Source organism: Hoplias malabaricus, chromosome 13 (genome assembly GCF_029633855.1).
Source record: "Hoplias malabaricus isolate fHopMal1 chromosome 13, fHopMal1.hap1, whole genome shotgun sequence".
In the NCBI taxonomy this organism is placed as follows: Eukaryota; Metazoa; Chordata; class Actinopteri; order Characiformes; family Erythrinidae; genus Hoplias; species Hoplias malabaricus.
Genome location: NC_089812.1, coordinates 38,088,202 through 38,111,281, shown reverse-complemented (window position 1 = coordinate 38,111,281; position 23,080 = coordinate 38,088,202). Strand labels below are relative to the sequence as shown.

General features: G+C 40.2%; 1 protein-coding gene across 2 annotated transcripts in view; it reads left to right on the top strand.

The window, feature by feature from the left end:
• plppr2a (phospholipid phosphatase related 2a) overlaps window positions 1-23,080 on the top strand; it is an 87,986-nt gene that overhangs the window by 18,229 nt on the left and 46,677 nt on the right. For both annotated transcript variants that reach the window (XM_066642147.1, XM_066642148.1), the window contains exon 3: window positions 22,854-23,042. In XM_066642147.1, the coding sequence (XP_066498244.1) occupies window positions 22,854-23,042 (189 nt within the window). The remainder of the gene's footprint in view (window positions 1-22,853; window positions 23,043-23,080) is intronic.

The window sequence follows — 23,080 nt, the reverse complement described above, 5'->3', positions numbered from 1 at the left end:
CACAGTGTAACACATTCAGAGGGTACATCTTATGGAAATAATTCAGTACTTTATCAAATCTTCAATTTGTGAAGGTTTAATGTTGTTTCCAAAAATACAGGACGTGCACACACACACACACACACACCTTTACACACATGGATTTCCCCTTCCATGAACTCCCCAGTTGCAGCCTGGTCATTTCTGCTCTGCTGAACCTTATTGAGCCACGGCCTCAGGCTGACCACAGTGGCTAAAACCTCCCATCCCCACATCTGCTCTAGAGAAATGAAAGAAAGAAAGAAAGAAAGAAAGAGACAGAGAGAGAGAGGATGACAAAGATAGGAAAAAATGCATTCCTGCATAAACAATGACCTCGCTTAAATGAACAAAAATGAAAAAAAAAGCCTTTGCTTCTGCCGTATTCATTTTGAAACACTGAAAAAAAATTTTAATAAATAACTAAACCATATTCTGATTGTCTTCATTCTCATTTGTCCATTCAGGCACTGAATCAAAACCTATTTTATAATGAATTATCCAATCTGTGTCTGCATGGGTTTCCTCCGGGTGACTGTCTGTGAGGAGTGTGGTGTGTTCTCCCTGTGTCTGCGTGGGTTTCCTCCGGGTGACTGTCTGTGAGGAGTGTGGTGTGTTCTCCCTGTGTCTGCGTGGGTTTCCTCCGGGTGACTGTCTGTGAGGAGTGTGGTGTGTTCTCCCTGTGTCTGCGTGAGTTTCCTCCGGGTGACTGTCTGTGAGGAGTGTGGTGTGTTCTCTCTGTGTCTGTGTGGGTTTCCTCTGGGTGACTGTCTGTGAGGAGTGTGGTGTGTTCTCTCTGTGTCTGCGTGGGTTTCCTGCGGGTGACTGTCTGTGAGGAGTGTGGTGTGTTCTCTCTGTGTCTGCGTGGGTTTCTTCCGGGTGACTGTCTGTGAGGAGTGTGGTGTGTTCTCTCTGTGTCTGCGTGGGTTTCCTCCGGGTGACTGTCTGTGAGGAGTGTGGTGTGTTCTCTCTGTGTCTGCGTGGGTTTCCTGCGGGTGACTGTCTGTGAGGAGTGTGGTGTGTTCTCTCTGTGTCTGCGTGGGTTTCTTCCGGGTGACTGTCTGTGAGGAGTGTGGTGTGTTCTCTCTGTGTCTGCGTGGGTTTCCTCCGGGTGACTGTCTGTGAGGAGTGTGGTGTGTTCTCTCTGTGTCTGCGTGGGTTTCCTCCGGGTGACTGTCTGTGAGGAGTGTGGTGTGTTCTCTCTTTGTCTGCGTGGGTTTCCTCCGGGTGCTCCGGTTTCCTCCCACAGTCCAAAAACACATGTTGGTAGGTGGATTGGCGACTGAAAAGTGTCCGTAGGTGTGTGTGTGTGTGAGTGTGTGTGTGTGTGTCTGTGTTACCCTGTGAAGGACTGGCGCCCCCTCCAGGGTGTATTTCCACCTTGTGTCCAATGATTCCAGGTAGGCTCTGGACCCACCGCGACCCTGAACTGGATAAGGGTTACAGATAATGAATGAATGAATTATCCAATCGAAATGATCAACATTTTGAAATTTCAATAGAAAGCCTTGGATTAGATTGATGTACTCTAATTTATTATGTGTGTTTTTTTTTGTGTCTGCTGCAAAGTTACCATTTCATAGATATAACAACTTCCAATGTTTTTCATATTATTCATAATGTTTGTCTTACTATTTTATTTACATATTAGCAGAGGACCAGGGTAGTGTCTTAACTGCACATTAAGCAATTTAGCAACACTGATTAACACATTGGTATGTGGCTTGGCAACTCAAAATAGGTGTTAAATGAATGTGTGAGTGTGTGGTGACATGTGATGGACTGGGTGCCTCATCCAGGGTGTGTTCCTGCCTTGTGCCCAGTGATTCCGGGTAGGCTCTGGACCCACTGTTACCCAGTATTTGTTCATATAATACCCCTATAACTCAGTGTTTGCGTGTGCCACGTGTGTGTAGGTTAATGTGTCCTGGTAACTCTCTGTAACCTTGTTTCTGTGTGCTTGTGTGTGTGTGCTTGTGTGTGTGTGTGTGTGTGTGTGGTGGGGAGGTGGTCTTGGAGCCTCTAATGGACAACATGCTTTTGAAAGCAGGCCCCAGTGCTGCTCTTTCGACCTGCAGCAGCACTGCTGAAAACACAGAAGTGCTCTTAGAGCAAGTAAAACACTAACACAGCCGTGAAACACTAACACCCTGTGGGATCCACAGAACATTAGCAATGTGCAGAGAGACTAGAACACACAATGAAAGGATGGGGAGATTTACAGCGTGTATGGGATGTACCCGTATTAATAATAATAAGTTCATTTGTACAGCGCCTTTCACAAACCCAAGGAAGCTTTACAAAGGAAGAGGACAGGGTTGCGATGAATCTAAAGAAGAAAAAGTAGTGTCTAGTTGATGAACAGAAGAAAGGATGTGAGGATACACAGTTAAGGGATGATACAGAGAAATGAGATCAGAGAGACACACAGGTGGCAGTGTTGGGGTGGTGTACTGTTAATGTATTAATCAATGTGACTTCATTTTTCAGGGACTTTTGGTGCTGTAGTGAGGTCATTACAATAAACAGGACTTTACTTTGACCTCGACATCTCAGTAATGTTTTATTTAAACTCTACATGAACACACAGTGAAAGGATAAGTCAAAGATAACTAATACATGGTGTGACTTCTGAATATAAAATGAATGTTTATGTGAAACTAAGGTAAATGTAATTATTCAATTTATATTTATATTAATTACATTTTAAACATAGTGCACTTACTGTTTGTCCACAAATTCACTGGGATGTATTTTCCTAGATTAAATTGTCTTTAAACTCCTAGTTATTAAGAGAATGGAAGCTTATAAAACATTTAACCCCCTAAACCCCATCTGCACATAAACATGTCCTGATCTACAGAAAATGTGGACGGCTCTGTTCAAATTACATTTTTAAACAAGTAAATATACCTTACCACATCCTCTACAGAGCTCACACTGCATTGTAATGCACAGCGGCATTTGCTGAATTTAACAGTTGCACAGAGCGTGTGTTAATGAATTAATTCACTTAGAAAATCAACAAAACATAAATTTGCCAGCGGTGTTAAAGTTTTGCATAAGAAAGCAAATAACTTAAATATTAGTTTCAGAGCAGGAACTGAATAATTTATACTATTTTCTGAATAATATTCCATTTTGCATTTACATAATAACAAGGAGAACCCCCCCCCCCACCCCCCAACACCACCACCACCCACCCACAGGTCTGTAGCCCACCAATAAGCTATGCATTACTTTGAAACTTTTACATGTCAATTACATACAGGGGCTGGTCATAAAATTAGAATATCATGAAAAAGTTGATTTATTTCAGTAATTCCATTCAAAAAGTGAAACTGGTGTATTATACTTAATCATTACACACAGAGCGATATATTTCAAGTGTTTATTTCTTTTAATTTGATGATTATAACTGACAACTAACGAAAACCTCAAATTCATTTTCTCAGAAAATTAGAATATTATTTAAGACCAAGACAAAAAATGATTTTTAGAAACGCAGACAGACTGAAAAGTATGAGCATGTACAGCAGTCAATACTGAGTTGGGGCTCCTTTTGCCTGAATTACTGCAGCAGTGCGGCGTGACATGGAGTCGATCGGTCTGTGGCACTGCTCAGGTGTTATATGAGAGCCCAGGTTGCTCTGATAGTGGCCTTCAGCTCTTCTGCATTGTTTGGTCTGGCGTATTGTATCTTCCTCTTTACAATACTCCATAGATTTTCTATGGGGTTAAGGTCAGGTGAGTTTGCTCGCCAATTAAGAACAGGGAGACCATGGTCCTTAAACCAGGTGCTGGTGGCTTTGGCACTGTGTGCAGGTGCCAAGTCCTGTGAGAAAATTAAATCTGCATCTCCATAAAGTTGGTCAGCAGCAGGAAGCATGAAGTGCTCTAAAACTTCCTGGTAGATGGCTGTGTTGACCTTTGACCAAAGAAAACACAGTGGACCAACACCAGCAGATGACATGGCGCCCCAAACCATCACTGACTGTGGAAACTTTACACTGGACCTCAGTTAACATGGATTCTGTGCCTCTCCTCTCGTCCTCCATGCTCTGGGACCTTATTTTACTTTCATCAACTGTGGACCACTCGGCAGCAGTCCAATCTTTAGCCCAGGCGCGAGACGCTTCTGACTCTGTCTCTTGTTTAAGAGTGGCTCGACACAAGAAACGCGACGCTGAAACCCATGTCTTACATACGTCTGTGTGGTAGTGGTTCTTGAAGCACGGACTCCAGCTGCAGTCCAGTCTTTGTGAATCTCCCTCACATTTTTGAATGGGTTTTGTTTCACAGTCGTCTCCAGGGTGTTGTTATCCCTATTGCTTTTATACTTTTTTCTACCACATCTTTTCCTTCCCTTCACCTCTCTATTAACGTGATTGGACACAGAGCCTCTTTAGCAATGACCTTTTGTGTCGTGCTCTGCTTGTGTAAGGTGTCAATGGCCGTCTTTTGGACAACTGTCAGTCAGCAGTCCCCATGATTGTGGAGTCTACAGAACTAGACTGAGAGACCATTTAAAGGCCTCTGCAGGTGTTTTGAGTTAATTATGAGCTGATTAGATTGTGGCACCAGGTGTCTTCAATATTGAACATTTTCACGATATTTAAATTTTCTGAGACACTGAATGTGGGGTTTTCATTAGTTGTTGGTTATAATCATCAAATTGAAATAAATAAACACTTAAAATATATCAGTCTTTGTGTCTAATGAATGAGTATAATACACAAGTTTCACTTTTTGAATGGAATTACTGAAATAAATCAACTTTTTCATGATATTCTAATTTTATGACCACCACCTGTATGGGAAATGTAGTGTCTGTGGTGAATTTGGTTAGCATGTTCTGTAGTTCTGTCTCAACAATTCAGCGTAAAATTGACTTTCTTCTGCTGTGATTTAGTGGGGCACAGCAACATTTTACTAGGACACAAGCCCCAGTAAATTGGATCTAATGATGCCCCTGGATACCAGTAATGAGATTAAACCAACAATGAAGATTAGCATTGCCTAGAGTTGGAGTTAGCATCAGTATTAGCATTATAATTTAACACGTATCTTACAGTTCAGAGTGTGACTGTAAAACTTAATACCAGTTGTAATCTGGGGTTTTGTGGTTCTGAGCGGTGATTTGTGTTTTTAGCACTGCTGCTGGGTGATGGTGAAGTATTTGTGCCAGTCATGTGCTAGCTGAGGTTGAACTACATTGGCAGTTCCATGAAATATTCAGCGAAGCTAAAACCCACTAAGTTAAATAACAGCAGGAGCGGGAGGTACAGTGCTGAAGGGACACAAAGCATGAACAGAGGGATGAAAGGATAATGCAGAGTGGAGGTGAAAATGCTCCAATTTGAGCTGGACCCATTGTAAGGAGTCTTGCACTGTTGTAAGCCAAATTTTCTGATTTTATTCTCACAAGGAGCCTGTTTACTCACTGCATTTACATGTGTTTCATATGCAGAATTTATCTGAAAACACTACGGCTCAATTCAGTTTACACTTTTCACTAAAATGCATCTCCAGTTGCCAGATTGGATCTGATCTTACTTTCCCACATAAAAAGCTCCCTAGCACATTCAGTTTCTGGTTTACTTCCTGAAACCTGCTAAAAATAATTGTTTCTCGCAGGCTGTAAACAGAGTAATAAACACTATCAAACATCATCTACAACAGGCAATGGGCACTTCTGCTTTAGTGCAGAAAAAGGCTTGTGTTCAGCTGCCATAATGTCTATAGCGGTCAGTGCTTTTGTTGTCCACAGAACCCTTTGGACACAGGAGACATATCTGGACTGGATCGACCACTGTGTCTGGTTTTAAAAATTCTTGTTTTTCCTCGTATAACACCAGACATTTAATGAATTATCACTTGCAGAACTGTGTACTGATGTAGAGGATTCATTCTTTTACACTTATATTAAATATGGTAGAGCTCCGTCTCGCCAGCTAAGAGGGAACTTTCCCATAATTTTGGCTAATGTTATGTAAAGGTTCTTCTAATTGACAGAAACGTCAGTGGAACATTACTTTCCCTTGATAAAAGTTCTCCCAATGTTAGTTTGAAATGTTCCATGTGAAGTCTAAAGGAGTATGTACGGTATTCTTTAGACACATATTAGGAAAAAGTCATCTGTTTTACATCAGTGTTTGAGATAATGTACACCATTGAAAGATCTGGATCCATGGAGTTTGTTCAATAATGTATTTAAGATATTATTTTACTTTTTATATTTTACTTTTTCCTAATTTTCCAAACTGAAATTTCATAAAAATTGCATGACACTGCTGTTAGGAGAAATGCAGCCCATTTTGCATATTGTTACCAAGGTTACAGGGATTTGACAGTTAGGGGAACCAGTTTAATCCGGATGGAGCCAGTTTTGTCGCTTTATTCTAGATGGGGCACTCTACTGACAAGGTAAGTAAGTAATAAAATAATATTTTTGATATTGCCACCTGTTTTGTAAGGTTTATATAACATTATATAAATACATCTCATGGGTTTAATAGCTTCTAGTTAACAGATTTCAGTTTAACAGAGCAAATATAGGTTAAAGGTTATTTAGCTAAATAGCTAGCTAGCTAACTCAGCATTAAACTCGAGGTAAAACTGATAGTATAGGCTTGTATATTAGATCATCCCGCTAATGTTACTGAATAAGTTATTCATTTCCAAGCTGTTTTCTGGTATGTGGCACTGTTTTTTAAAAAAATACAAAAAATACAATCATTGTTTATTTCATCAGTGTCTCAAGTAATACAGGTCCATTACAGACAGTCAAAAAAAAAAAAAAAAAAAAAAAAAAATATATATATATATATATATATATATATATATAAATGGCTTTATTTAAAACATGTTTTCAAAGCTTATATTTCTTTTACTAGCTGGCTTTCACCCACTGAGGGCATTTAAATACAGGACAGGTGTGTGAGGGAGGTTGTCTCGCTCTACAGCCAATCAGGGTGAAGCTTCCGCCTCCCAACACATCTGGCATTTAAAGGAACACTACTGGGTTAGAAACAAGTGTAAACATCAAAATTAAACTAGGTAAATCAGAATAAAATACACCATAACTAAAGGCTTTTGCTGTTTAGTGAGAGTAAAACACAACTGGGAGAGGTGCATGAGACTAATTTCTCAAGGAAAGTAAAGAAAAACAGTGTAGACACTTAGGTGTAGATATTTGCTACCCAATCAAAAACACATATCTCCCAAAATAACAATGCTACAGTAGAAGGAAAAACCTTCTTAACTTACAATGGAAGTCAATATAAAAAGCTTTTATTCAGAGTCATTTTGGAGCATTTCTGTTGGTTCATTCATCATGAACTTTTACACAGTGTGAAGGACAGCTGCTGTGTTCAAATGATGTAATAAACTAAATATCCACAAAAATGGAGATACAGGAGATTTTTAAATCTTTAATAAAAGATTTATGGAGAGCTTGGGGTCTTTACAGACTCTAAAGGGACACTTAGAGAGGCCACCAGCTCACTGTCGACTATAGCTGGAGTAGCTGTAACAGCAGTAAACAGGACTACTCCACCCATACAACATTCTAGCTCTAAGCTAAATGCTTGTCTTCACTTCTGATTCTATTTGTCATGGTTGTAGTAGCTCAGTGTTGGAGTGCTATTAGGGTGACTAGATCTGAGATGGTGAAAAAGAGGACACGTCTCCGGGGGGGGGGGGGGGGGGTGCTTTTAGGTTCTTTACACTTTTATTCACTGCACAAAACATGGGAATTTCTTTTTTAATTCATCCAAGAGCTTACATTTACATTTCGGCATAGCTGCTCGAGATGAGGGTGGGTACATGAGCTTTGCCTGACGTAAACAAGGACTACTGACGTGCAGACTGACCAATTAAATGTTTACAGAGAAGGTTATCGACCAATAACGATAGCTCTACAGTCAAACCGTCCAATCAGAAGATTTTAGGCTACTTCACCACGCCCCCTTCTCACTCAGGCGAACCAATCGGAGTAGGGGAGGGCGGGACTAGTTTGTGAACGAAAATTCTCGAAGTTCTATGTAAGCTCTAGAAAAACAAAATCCCGGACATTTGTGAAATTCCGAACGGACATTTTTTTAAGTCTAAAAAAGAGGACATGTCCGGGTAAAAGAGGACGTCTGGTCACACCAAGTGTTATGCCGTACTACATTAATATTTTAATATTGTTTCTGCAGTAGCTATGTGAAGCAGCCACCTGTTCACTCTGACAGTACGTTATCCTGCGACATTTTTTCTGAGATTCGTAAGTAAACGGACATCACTCGTGTCCAGTCATAAACTATCAAAAGCGCACAAAAAGATCTACCAGATTGTGTTCTTACTAAATACTTCAGTAATTTCATTTTCGTCTCTCTTTTTAAATTCATTAACCTTGCACTGATTTGCCACAGTATGTCATAATCGTAGCAGTTGAGTTTTATCATTGTTGAATTAGCCCACCATAACAATGATTTTATTTTTTAACAAATAGGAATGTTTGCCTCTTAAGGGGATCAATGTAACTACATACTGCGAAAAATTAATGGAATATTAAAATCTCAACTTTTGACACTGCAATACTGACTATTCCTCGTATCTGACACAAGGTGCAAAAGATATGCTATAGTGTACATTCTACTGTATATCACTGTATTTTTTTTTGTTTGTTTGTTTTAGAAAACTTTATCTTCATTAATTTACAACATATTTAAACAAATACGAGATATTTATATATAAAGTAGCCAGGGCTGCTTGACAATGGTTGTATTGCACTGAAGAAGTCCTAAGTATCTTCATTAAATAACAACATTTAAACAAAAAAATAATAACAATAATTCAAAATAGCAACAATGTGCAACTCCCAGCAATAATGCTATTGATAATTCAGCTCCGCAGCATCTGCAGTAAGTGTTTGTTTGGTCCACGTCTGACCTTTAAACCCAAAGTACCTCCAGACAACAGACACGGCTATTTTTTCAGCAAATGTTCTTATGGGTCATCATCTTCTACTCCTATGTCTGGTACAACTTCAGGTGCAGAACTTCCCCTGTCCATTTTCACCACCCTCAACAACTCCACTAAGGGCACTTTCATATGAAAACTAGTATATATTCTAGTAATGAGTGAATAATAAAGAACAAGAAATCTGGAACTATAAATCTCTGTCAGGGTAAATAATGCTGAGGTAACATTCAGGGGAAAGACTTTTTTTCTTTTTCAGAGTCTACTTCCAAAGCAGATTTATGAAAACTTTCTGAGAATGTTAAAAAACCTGGACAAATTCATGTTGAGGGAACATTCCCAGGCAACATTCCAAACAACCAAAATAGAACATTATGGGGATGTTCATAATTTTGCAACATTTTAAGAATGTTCCAAGACAAAGTTACTAGAATATAAATTTATTGATGTAAATAAGTTTGCAACATTCCCAACAACCAAAATAGGACATTATGGGGATGTTCTAAGAACATAATTTTGCAACTTTCTAAGAATGTTCCAAGACAACATTCCTAGAATGTTATTGGTGTAAATAAAGTTGAGGTAACGTCCCTGGAGAAAGTTAAAAAACGGTAATTTCACGTTGAGGGAACTTTCCAGTTCAACATTTCCACAACCAAAATGGAACATAAGGGAGACCTTCTTAGAACATAATTGTGTTAGCTGTGTCTGACCACTTCAGAATTTGGTTTAAAATGGGTTGTATGGGCTCGAGTGAAATTCAGATGCAGGTTCATGGTATAAACAGGCTTAAAGAGAACACAGCCTTTCCAGCACGGAAGTAGCTAATCTATTATTTTGACAGCTTTGATATTTACTTTTATATTTTTGACAAAGTAAAGTCATAGACATATTTTTATAAAGTATATTTATAAGTGTATGTGAAATTATAAATACTTAACTTGATATATACTATAGAACATAAGCCATTCCAATTACATTCACAGAGTATGAATACAGAATTTCCTAGTTGTCTTTTTGCTGTGGTAGGTGTCATGGGAAGAAAGGTTCTTGAGATAAAAAGTCTCATTTAGCATTCTCAGAGAAAAGCTGTTGACACATTCTGACTAGACATGTTTTTCCTGTCGTAAGTGCATTAAGCAGTCTCTTTCAAAGGCATACAACTCTAAATAATTCACACCTCAAGCTGTTTCCCCACAATGTTAATATATGATGCAGGATTTTGAGCTGCAAATATAATAGTGAATAAAAATAATAATGGAAATAGCTGTGCACACATTCAATTACAAACTTACACTGTGAAAAAAAGATAGACATTATTCAGAAATATGTACAGACTCCTTATCATGAGTGGCTTCTTTAAAGGGGAAGTTCACCTTTTTACAAATGTCCACTTTACTAATCACATGCAGGGTGATTTATAGGCGAGTCAGGTTTATATTTTATTATATTATTTTAAAGCTTCCCATTTTGTTTGCATAATAAATTATAATCAGATAAATTAATGACACATTAAAGGAATAGTCACAAATGATGTCATCAATTTTCTCAAAATAAAGACAGCTTCATTTCATTTTGGTGGTCACTGTATTCCCATTGTGTTATTGTGTTTGGACTCAGAGGTCAAGAAATGGAGGCTAATGCTGAGACGAGTAAGGATTTATTAAACACGGAAGACTAAACACAAGCACGACAACGTGCGACAACGTGCGACAAGACAGAACTAAACACACTGAGCATTTAAAGAGCAACACAAGTATCTGCACCCGTGAGCTGGTCACATGAAAGTGATAACTCACAGGTGCAGGGCAAGGCTGAGGTAGCACAAGGAGAACATGTGACTATGGTAAATCTAAGCAAAACACAGGAGACAGATCCTAAACAAATACAGATCATGACATATTGTTTATTCTCTTCTTCCTGGTGGATAGTTTTCGGGTCCTGGAGGAAGAACAAACTGCTCCAAAACAAGAATTTTTAGAAAACTTAATTAGCTTTTGGTGGTTAGCAGCTTAAAGCAAATTACCACAAACAGGACCACGTCTTTGAAAGTCACCTTTTTGATTGACATTTTGATCGAGAAACGATATTCCAACCTGTCCTCACTAATGTTCTCATGGTTGGATGCAATTGAACACTCACAGATATGTCCCTAAATTAAGTCTAAAGCCTACCTACAAGAGTAGAGTCTGCTGCTATAGCAAATGAGCTAATTTACCTTTTAATACCTTTGATTTCAGAAGATTTGTGGAATGAGCCGGCGTACACGTTTGTTTGGCCATTTTATATGAGACGCATGATATTTGTATTCTGAATTTTATTCAAGTGTGTTCCCTAGACTACACCCTTCTACTTAATTGAATTTTCCCTGACGTGTAACATAGCAACACTAGCATCAGGCTAATTGGATTGAACTAGAACATTCTTGTCAGCATTGTGGATGGCTGGCTGTTCAGAACTTTACAGAACATCTGGCAGTTGCTCAGAGCTGGTATTGATTGTTCTGTCTGTGTTACTGTACATCATTAGCCCTAACGAGAGGCTAATCTGTCTCTTTGCTGTCCAAGTACTGTAGGTCAATAAAGGCAGCCATTTTTCATTCACACAGCTTGGTGGACAGTTATGCTGGTCCAGTGCCAGCATGGAGGGCATGTTTCATGGTGAGAGAGAAAGAGATATATAATGATGGATGTGCTGATAATGGCCATAATTTTTTTCATAATACTTCACACATCACAGTATTTTAAAATCCAATTTACATTGCATCACTTGCGGTTGGTGTAGGGTTTTGGAAAGTACAGCTGTACACCACAGTCTAGTTTTATTACTACGGTGGGCGGAAACAGAACACAATATATGTATGTGACTTTAGACAAGTCTCCTAACATTTATCTGCATTTAAATGTGAAATGTCCTTTTATTGGACAGTAGTATAACAAAGTTGGGGGTCAACTTGGCACTGAATGAACACACACATACACACATATGGTAATTTCTGATGATGTAAATGTACTTGACTTCTACAGATGGCCACCTTGTTTTCAAGCTGTTTTCATGTGTCCACAGTTTGATTATTTCAATATCCTCAACACAATGTTCCAACATCTTGTGTAAAGCCTTCCAGACAAACAGTAAACAGCTAGATCCCCTGCTTGAGAGAAGTTGTAAAGGCATTGGCAGAACAGCCCTTAGTTGTGTGGTAGAGCTGTAATGGAAATTAGCACCTCGATATCTAGTATCAGACAAACAGAATGCAACAGTCATCACAAACGCTATTATGAATCCCATTCAAGCTGTTAACCACAATGCTAATTTAAGTGCTTTGGATTTTTGACTCTGTTTGACATAATGTTATCTATAAAAAATGTACAGAGAATACAGTAGTGCTTTACAAACAAACAGAATTCTAGATTCAAGATGGCTGCCACTACTTTATTTAGCTGTTTCCATATTTTTCATGTTTTTGTTCATTTTCATACATAATAGTATGTCACATACATAAGTACATAAAAAATAGTCCTTCAGGTCAGTGTAGTTTGATAACGATAACTCTATATAAACGTCCATTACATGTTAGCTACATTAGCCTTGTAGCTTCATTATAAAACTAAAGAAACACACTTCAGACCCCAGGGTGATATATATATATATATATATATATATATATATATATATAGGTTGATTTTTATATTCATGTCCATCCATCAATCCATCCGCATCAACACCAGGAGTGCTGTGCATGCAATGTCCTGTCCACTTTCTGGTGCATCTGTCAGTCAGAATTAAATTCTGTAATGAGCAAGGCATACATAAAGAAATCTGTCAGTCAAATTACTGCATCACCTCCATGTCCAATGGCTCTGGTCCACCTTCATGTAAAAGAGCAGTCAAGAATATACCTCACAAGGTCTCTATGGGTAATGAGCCTGGTTCAAAATCTAATTAAAGTTTGGACATGATAGAGCAGCAGGGAGCTGTCATTGTATCAGGTTGCGTTGTCTAAAGGACATGGGACTGGATGTTATACATTTGAATATTTGACTTGGGTTTCTCTGAGCAGTCTGGTGGTCAAGTCATTATGTGATTGATTTCTCTAGGTGATTGATTCATGGACTGCACCCTAAATGATTATTAATGGATTGTTAGTAGATTAGTGGAGAATAGACAGAGAATGCCATACTCCATTAATTCCTATGCAGTATTTGAATTCTTAATGTGATGAGGGATGCCTTAAAATGTATAGGTTTTCAATTGTTTATTGAAGTATCTATGGTTTTCTATCTGAAATATCCATCTAATTTAACATAGTGAGGAACTACTAGACAGTTTGGTTTTGTAAAATTACCTCCAAACACATGTTACAGATAACGAATATATACACGCATTTATTCATTGTAACTGCTTCCAATTCAGGGTTAGGGTGGGTCCGGAGCCTACCCCAGTCTCCACTATACTTGAAAAGATTGTTTATAACATGCATTTTGAGTTTTGGGTGGAGCATTGTTAGTTACAGTAATTTTGCAGTTCACTTTGTGTTATAATTTTAGGTCTAGGGCTAAAATAAACTTATATAGTGTCCAGAATTGGTTCGAGATGCCAATAAACTAGTGGCAGGTGGCTAGAGACATCAATTATACAGTTGCCCAAATGAATTAATTATCTGGAAATAAAATCTGTGCAAATATTGGCTCTTTTATGTTTATTATGGACACATAAGCAGTTAAATCAATAAGCTAAGACTAATATTCACTTAAAATGTTTTACAATGGCAACTGTGTGTGGTATAACATTAATTTCATGATACTAAAAGTGCATGAACAATGAGATATTAAAGAGAATATCTACAATTGTGGGCAAATGCAGCTCTCTGGTTGTTTACATTTAGAAGCACTGCATCTTTTAAGGTGGACCGGTGTGTTTGAGGGGGACATGGCTATAGTTTAATTAGTTTATTAGCTTTTATCACTGTCTGAATTACCACAAATACTCATTTGTAAGTTATTTTTGTATCACTTTCAGTAATGCACTTAGCTGTCCCCCGTGATTTGAGACATTTCCACCTTAAGTGATCTGAAACAGCAAAAATAAGTAATTATTACCAAGAATAGAGCGACATCCTCATTTTGGTCTGTGCTTCTCAACATTTGGAGTTCTCTCCGTTGTCTAAAAACGTCCAGATGCATCTGTTATGAGCAGAGAGAGAAAAACCCCAGCATACCAGATCAAGACAGTTTGGTTTTTTACTCATTTACAGACACTGGTGTTTGCAAACACAAAGCTTCAAGCACAAAAACAGACTGGAGCACTAGCAAATGGTGAGGAAACCTCTTGTGAATTTTATAAAAAGAATTTTTTTGGATTACAATCGTAAAAATCGCCTTTAAAGCAAAACTTCACCAGAAGATTTGAGACTATGCTTCTTGCTCCGTGCATTCTGGACTCTGGTCTCACTGCTGCCAGCATCTGTACATGTTAGATTTAAAATAGCTGTAACCATCTGTGTGCTTTGCTCATCCAGCTGCAGCTCTAAATCTGCTTTACTCACAGCTGAAGTGATGACTAAAGAGCTTCAGCTGCAGAGTCATGTTCAAGCATGAATCTGACTCTTGTACAAAGGGAGGAAATTAATATTAGGGCCAAATAAAGCCCAATTAAAATGCCCTAACATAATTAACAGCACAAAAAAAAAAAATCACACAGAAACAAGCCAGTTCCACCATGGCCACCCAGAACTCATAGATTCATATCGCCAGTATATTATCAAACATTTCATGAGTGCTATTTTAAAATCAGAGAATTTATCCATCCATCCTTCCATCCATTATCTGCCGCTTATCCGGGTCCAGGTTGCGGGGGAAGCAGTCGGAGCAAAGAAACCCAGGCCTCCCTCTCCCCAGCCACTGCCTCCAGCTCCTCCGGGGGTATACCGAGGCGTTCCCAGGCCAGTCGAGACATGTAGTCTCTCCAGCGTGTTCTTGGTCTGCCCCGGGGCCTCCTCCCCGTTGGACATGCATGGAACACCTCACCAGGAAGGCGTCCAGGAGGCATCCGAATCAGATGAGAGAATTTAGGATTCCCTATAAATTCATACTACACTCTGCAGAATTACTAAATTTAATACATCTAGAGTGACCAGATCTGAGATGGTGAAAAAGAGGACACGTCTTGAGGGGGGTGATGAGGTCATGCCACTCGCTGCTGTTGTATTCTTAGCTGAACCTATGTGTGCTTTTAGGTCCTTTACACCTTTATTTTCTACACAAAACTTGGGAATTTCTTTTTTAATTCATCTGAGAACTTACATTTACGTTTAGTCATAGCTGCTCGAGATGAGGGTGGGTACCTGAGCTTTGCCTGACGTAAACAAGGACTACTGACGTGCAGACTGACCAATTAAATGTTTACAGAGAAGGTTATCGACCAATAACGGTAGCTCTACAGTCAGACCGTCCAATCAGAAGATTTTAGGCTACTTTACCACGCCCCCTTCTCACTCAAGCGAACCAATCGGAGTAGGGGAGGGCGGGACTAGTTTGTGAACGAAACGTCTCGAAGTTCTATGTAAGCTCTAGAAAAACAAAATGCCGGACGTTTGTGAAATTCCGAACGGAAATTATTTTAAGTCTAAAAAAGAGGACATGTCCGGGTAAAAGAGGACGTCTGGTCACCCTACATTCACCTTGTATCTACAGTCATTGTCCATTTGATCAGGTCGACTGACTGTACAGGAGCACTTTGTAATTACAGACTGTAATCAACAATGTTGTTCAACATTCAGGACCACCACAGAGCAGGATTTATTTGTCTGGTCACTGAGTCTAAGCTCTAAACACTGACACTGATGTGGTGGTGGTGTGGAGGGTGTCCTGAGCTGATACAAATGGATAAGACACAGCAGTGCTGTTTGAGTTTTTAAACACTGTGTCCACAGTTTAGATACAAGGTAGGTGTACCTAATAGTGGCCAGTGAGTGTATAGAATATTTTATACATATAGAAATGTAATTTCAAAGGGACATACAAGCAGTGGGTATTACATTATACTGTCATATATCTAGACTAAAAAAAAGCATCCATAGGTGTGAGTGTGTGAGTGAATGTGTGAGTGTGTGTCGCCCTGTGAAGGATCGGCGCCCCCTCCAGGTTGTGTTTCTGCCTTGCGCCCACGGGAGCCACCGCGACCCTGAAATGGATACGTGGTTACAGACAATGAATGAATGAATGTCATATCTATGTTAAAAGAACATTTCTAACAACTTTTCAAAAACGTTTTCAGAAGCTTTACCATCTCGTCTGATTTTACATAATAGCTTATTTAATTAACTTTACTTTGTATTCAAAAACCACCGAGTGCTTCACATTAGAGAGAACCATTTACCAGCTTGTCTGGCAGGAGATATAATAAGTCTCATATTACCTTTAACTGGCTTGTTTTGTGGAATGTCTAATAGTATGGGTGACTGACAATGGAACAGAAGAATCTGAGCCAGTGTAAGGAGCAAACCCATGACTGCAATTGTAGGTAAAGGCCAGATTCATGTAGACAAGAACAGATTCAATTCTGCATACACTTAAACTAAATATATCTGATCTAAACCAACAGATAACTGAGCTTCTTTAGCGAGAGCTAAATTTGTAGCAGTAGAAAATAGTCCTGGTGCCATATGGAATAGTCCCTCCTCCTCTTCCTCCCTCAGTGAATTAAAGCTCTTTGAGTGAGCAGAGACCCACATCGTGATTCTGGCACTGTGGGTTACAGGACCATGTGGGCCTCCATCGCTCGCCAAATCTAAACAGCATGCTCTAGTGCATCCTAAATAATCAAAATCTGTCAATGCTGACACTATGGAAATTTAGGCCCATTTCGAAGGCTATATATAGGGCTTGTATCAATGTTGAAAATAATCCAACAATAAATGCTTACTTAGTAACTGCTTCACAACCTCAGAGTGTGGAGTTGTGCAGTGTTTAAACCTTAAGTAATGTTTTAGCATTATTAGCATGTGTATATAATTGTGTGATGATATCAGAATCACATGTTTTTCAGTAGTAAATTGCTTTAAAATAGTATTATATCCATGTATTTTCTGGACTCTGGAAGAGCAGAAGGACCTCCTCATAAGCTTAAATGAACTATGCCTGTGGTTTCATTCTTCAGCTCACTTTACAGAACTAGCTGATCTCCAACTTAATCCCACGCCTCAGAGAAATGTTATTTTGGAAGGCAGTGTTAATGTGAGTCATCATGTCCTGGATTTTTATGGTTATTAAGACCTCCAGGAGCTCAGGCATATCTCGGCATTAGCCTCTCCCTTGAGGCTCAGCATATGCCTTTGCTGTGCCGTTGACTCATGATGAGATTAGGACAGAGTGGGATTTTTTGCGGAGAGTGAAATAAAGCTGCGTATTTTGAGCCTGCTCGTGAGTAATCTGACCTAATGAGGTAAATTCTTTGTGCTGGGCTTGACAAAGGAAGGTAGGTGTACCCTCATGCTCCAGAAATAGCGCTGAGGCAGACCATGAAATTGCCACAGCAGTATAACTTCTTGAACCTCAGTACACACATTCACAGCGATGAACACATTTGCATGGCTGTTCCACCTACCAGTACGTGTTTTTGGACTGTGACAAGAAAACAGTACCTGAAGGAAACCGACTCAGATGCGAGAAGAATACACCAAGCTCCTCACAGATAGTCATCTGAGGTGACTACTGCTACTGTGCTGTCCAAATATCAGCAGAATGTTGGAAAAATCTGAAATGGCATCTTGTTTATCACTGTGTTGCTTCACCTCTGCTTTTAACCACACTCTATAAATGTTTGAGAACAGAGGAGACCAATTGCTGTGGTTCGGAAAGTAAAATATTTTCCCAATTCTTGCTGCTTGTAGGATTTCAGCTGCTAAACAACTTGGAGCCTCCTTTATAGTGTTTATCATTTTATAAGGCACCTATTCTTTTCATTTTAGCACCTGACTGTTTTACTAAGGAGCCATGATTTTGTAATCCATGCAGTAAGCAAAGCCTTCCAAGAAAAAGACACTGGCTGGCTGGCGGTAAACCCGTTCAAATACAAGAGGTTCTGGATCTTGTTCTGGCAGAATCTGACTCAAAAGGAGCATTAGACAGACCCCCGGTATCCATGATTTTAGAAGGAATTTCAAATTTTAATTTGTTGGGCCATAGAACACTTTTCCGCTTGCCTCAGACTGTCTTAAATGAGCTTGGGCCTGGAGAAGTCTGCAAGTTTCTGCTTTGCATTTGTGTGTTTGCAGACAGTGGCCTTGGGAATTGTTGAGTCCATGTAGTGATGTCCACCAGAGAAACATAGCTGTTTTTAAATCAGTGCCACCTTAGGGCCTGAAAACCACAGTGAGCTAATATTTGTTTTGAGTCTTATCCCTGGTATATAGATTTCTCTAGATTCTCTGAATATTGGAATAATATAATTTACTGCAAATGAGCAGCACAGGTATTTTCTCTGTCACATCTCCAGGGTCCTTGGGTTGTGGTTTCAAGTCCTGCTCCGGGTGACTGTGAGGAGTGTGGTGTGTTCTCCCTGTGTCTGCGTGGGTTTCCTCCGAGTGACTGTCTGTGAGGACTGTGGTGTGTTCTCCCTGTGTCTGCGTGGGTTTCCTCCGGGTGACTGTCTGTGAGGACTGTGGTGTGTTTTCCCTGTGTCTGCGTGGGTTTCCTCCGAGTGACTGTCTGTGAGGAGTGTGGTGTGTTCTCCCTGTGTCTGCGTGGGTTTCCTCCGAGTGACTGTCTGTGAGGAGTGTGGTGTGTTCTCCCTGTGTCTGCGTGGGTTTCCTCCGAGTGACTGTCTGTGAGGAGTGTGGTGTGTTCTCTCTGTGTCTGCGTGGGTTTCCTCTGAGTGACTGTCTGTGTGTGTGTGTGTGTGTTATGTGTGTGTGCGTGCGCACTCAAGTGTATGTGTGTGAATAAAAAACCCTCAGGGTGACCCTCATCTGTGCAATGCCCCCCCCCCACACACACACAGCTATTCCCCTGAGAGAATGTGTTCAGTGTGTGTGTTCCAGTGTTCGTGAATTTGGGAATGTTTCTGAAAGCAAGATGGCAAGAAGCCTCCATTAAAATGTGCTAATGATCATGTTCACACATGACATCTACTCACGCTGCACTTCACACATAGAATAAATCCATACACACACACGTGTGGTGTGTTCTCCCTGTGTCTGTGTGGGTTTCCTCCGAGTGACTGTCTGTGAGGTGTGTGGTGTGTTCTCCCTGTGTCTGCGTGGGTTTCCTCCAAGTGATTGTCTGTGGGAAGTGTGGTGTGTTCTCCCTGTGTCTGTGTGGGTTTCCTCCGAGTGATTGTCTGTGAGGAGTGTGGTGTGTTCTCCCTGTGTGGGTTTCCTCCGAGTGACTGTCTGTGATGAGTGTGGTGTGTTCTCCCTGTGTCTGTGTGGGTTTCCTCCAGGTGACTGTCTGTGATGAGTGTGGTGTGTTCTCCCTGTGTCTGTGTGGGTTTCCTCCAGGTGACTGTCTGTGATGAGTGTGGTGTGTTCTCCCTGTGTCTGCATGGGTTTCCTCCAGGTGCTTCAGTTTCCTCCCTTGCTCCAAAAACACATGCTGGTATGTGGATTGGAGACTCAAAAGTGTCTATAGGTGTGAATGTTCCTGCCTTGCGCCAAGTGAATCCATGTAGGCCCCGGATGCACCGCCACCCTGAACTGGATAAGGGTTACAGACAATGAATGAATGTACTGCAAACGAAAATGTTCCTTCCTATTTTACACTGAGAAAAAATATTCTTAAATTACATAATTACATATTTGTCCACGCAGTCTCTCACAGAATGGTGAGGGCCTACACAATTTTATTTCAGAAAGACTCTGAAGGTTCTTTTGTCAGGCTGTGCACTCAGGGAAGCAGAGGTAAATGCAGGGAGGATACTTTCTTATAACAAAGGAAAATGCAAACTAGAAAATGAGTAATTAAGAGACATAAAAACAAAGACAAAACACTAAACATTAACCTGAACAGAACTACACAGAAATACCCAGAAAACTAAACAGAAAGCTAAGACTAAACCAAATCACAGAGCTAATGCTAAACACAGAGCTAATGCTAAACACAGAGCTAATGCTAAACCTAATTACAGAGCTAATGCTAAGCCTAAATACATAGATACAAAGAAACAGCGGTACCTGGAATGACATCGATACCAATACACAACGGGATATGTGGAATGCAAATGGTCAACAAACACTGAGAGTCAAGACAGGGTTATAAACTAGAGGACAACACAAAACACCTGGGAACAACAATCACAAGAAGTGACACTGATGAGAGGGTGGAGCTACAAACCAAGGAGGGGCTAAGGAGGAAACAAGGGAGACAGGAACAAAACAAAACAAAGAGCCATGTGCTAAGTAACCACATGGTGGGACAAACAGGACAGGGCCAGGGCCAATGAACCTATTTTAGCCATTTTACCTCTTATTGGTTGTCCCTGTCCCATCTTTTTTGGAATGTATCTGGCATCAAATTTAATATGAGGAAATACATAGCAGCTCAACGCATCTGAGAGTAAACTCTTTATCCATTCAGCATCAGAGAGACTATTCAGCTAGAGACTCCGGGACTCTCAGCACTGGAAAGAGATTCATGGTTTCTATGGTTCTAATCTTCTCTTTTTTTAATACTTTTGGTGTAAAACAGCTCCAAGGCCTGTGATCAAACTGAAAAACAAATAAATAAATAAAACCCAAAATATAATTTGTTATTATATTTGTCCCTTTGACATTATACAACACATTCTAACCAATCCAAAGTACTGTCAGAATAATTACATTAAAAGAAAAAGTCAGAAATAACTGCTGGCATTTTCATTTTGCCTGTTATTCATATGGGGTTTGAATACGGCCTGTTGTAAATGCTTTCTGTTTCCTCTGAACATCTGAACAGTACAGTTTTCTACACAATGACGTGCCAAACAATCTCTTCTCTCCCGGGAAAGATGGATAGGGAGGACATCTCCAAACAAGTCTGAAAGATTGACTGACACAAAGTTTATAAATATCTCGGCCTGTGTGTGCGTGCGCTTTTGTACATTTCCGAGATGAAGCTGTCCTGGTTTTGCTGCAATAAGAGAGGGAACTGCAGCAACATAGTTCTGAATTTACAATCTGTTTTAACAAACGGTACCACAGCTACACACACGGCTGTTATGAGTCTGAAGGAATTTTCAGCTGTCAACATGCTGTTATTGAGAAACAACTGCAAATTAAAGAAAGCCGCTGAATATACTTTGAGTAGTGAACTGAATGTAGAGGTGTGAAGAAACGTCTCTGAAAAACAAAATTTAGCGAAATTTAGCGAATTAGAAATTGAATTTAAGCTACAGTTGTGGATACGAATTCTATAAAAAATAAAAATTATATTGTTTTTAATTAAATATTAAATATATGTATATGTTTGTAATTAAAATGTGTTATTTTATAATTTCATTCAAATATTCATCCCAATATTTAGTCATCACCAAATCCACCTGAACGCTAGTTGTTTTGGAAGAACTGTTGCTAACATACAACCACTGGACAGTTCAGTGCACTGGAGGGGAACAATAACTGCCCAGACCTGTCACATCAGCTGACTGCACTACGCTTGTGTGATGTCTGGGGGACCGACTGAGACCAAATGAGACTAGCTGTGCTCTCTTTAACGCCTGGCTTGGAGGGCTGAGATGCCACGGAGGATTTGAATTGGCGATTTCCCAATAATCGGATCAAGGCACAGATCATTTCATCACTCAGAAGTGTGTTATGTGTCATTTCGTCTGGAAATTAAATGAAGGGTGGTTTCTACACAGTACCGTACAGTACATGTTATTATTATTATTATTATTATTATTATTATACATTAATACAATGTGTAACACATATGAAATATGATATACGTATTAAAATGTTGGGGTATGTATAATATATTTGAGACGTATGCAGGACCCATTGTTCATTTAATGTATGAAATGTGTGTGTGTGTGTGTGTGTGTGTGTGTGTGTGTGCGCGCGCACTCAAGTGTATGTGTGTGAATAAAAAACCCTCAGGGTGACCCTCATCTGTGCAATGCCCCCCCCCCCCCCCCCCCCCACACACACACACACAGCTATTCCCCTGAGAGAATGTGTTCAGTGTGTGTGTTCCAGTGTTCGCGAATTTGGGAATGTTTCTGAAAGCAAGATGGCAAGAAGCCTCCATTAAAATGTACTAATGATCATGTTCACACATGACATCTACTCACGCTGCACTTCACACATAGAATAAATCCATACACACACACACACACACACACACACACACACACACACACACACACACACGAAGATCTACACATGGCAGACTCTTTTGTGCCAGCTCACACACATTCAAGCAGCCCCCCCTCCATCCTTTGCATCCTCTCTTTTGCTCAGAATCTCTCCCTCACTTTCTGCTTTCCTTTTTTACTCCTTTCCATCACTGTCTCACACTCTCTCTCTCTCTCTCTCTCTCTCTCTCTCTCTCTCTGTCCTTCTCATACACTGGATGGTTTTCGTCAATACTAGAAACATTTTCCTGTTTCTGTGGGAGCGTATCTCACATTTCTCATTCTCTCCTTCCTCCTCTTTTCTGTTCCTGTCTTTCTCTGGTACTCGACTCTCCTCTCTCTCTTTCTCTCTCTCTCTCTCCCCTCTCTCTCTCTCTCTCTCTCTCTCTCTCTCTCTCTATGCCGGTGCTATGTGTGTGTGGTGGTAGTAAGGGGAGTGGAGCGCAGGCTTTGGAGTGTTCCTCCTCCTCCTCCTCCTCCTCCTCCTCTTCCTTCTTCTTCTTCTCGGTTCTAAAGGCAGGATCATGTTCTATTTCCAGCTGGTGATCATGGCGGGTACTGTGCTGCTGGCGTATTACTTTGAGTACACGGACACGTTCCCCGTCCACGTCCAGGGCTTCTTCTGCTTTGACAAAGCCTTCTCCAAGCCATACCCTGGTCCTGAGGAGAACAGCAAAGTGCCCCCGGTCCTGGTCTACTCGCTGGTCACTGCCATCCCTACCATCACGGTGAGTACTTTCTCTCGCTCTCTCTCTCTCTCTCTATG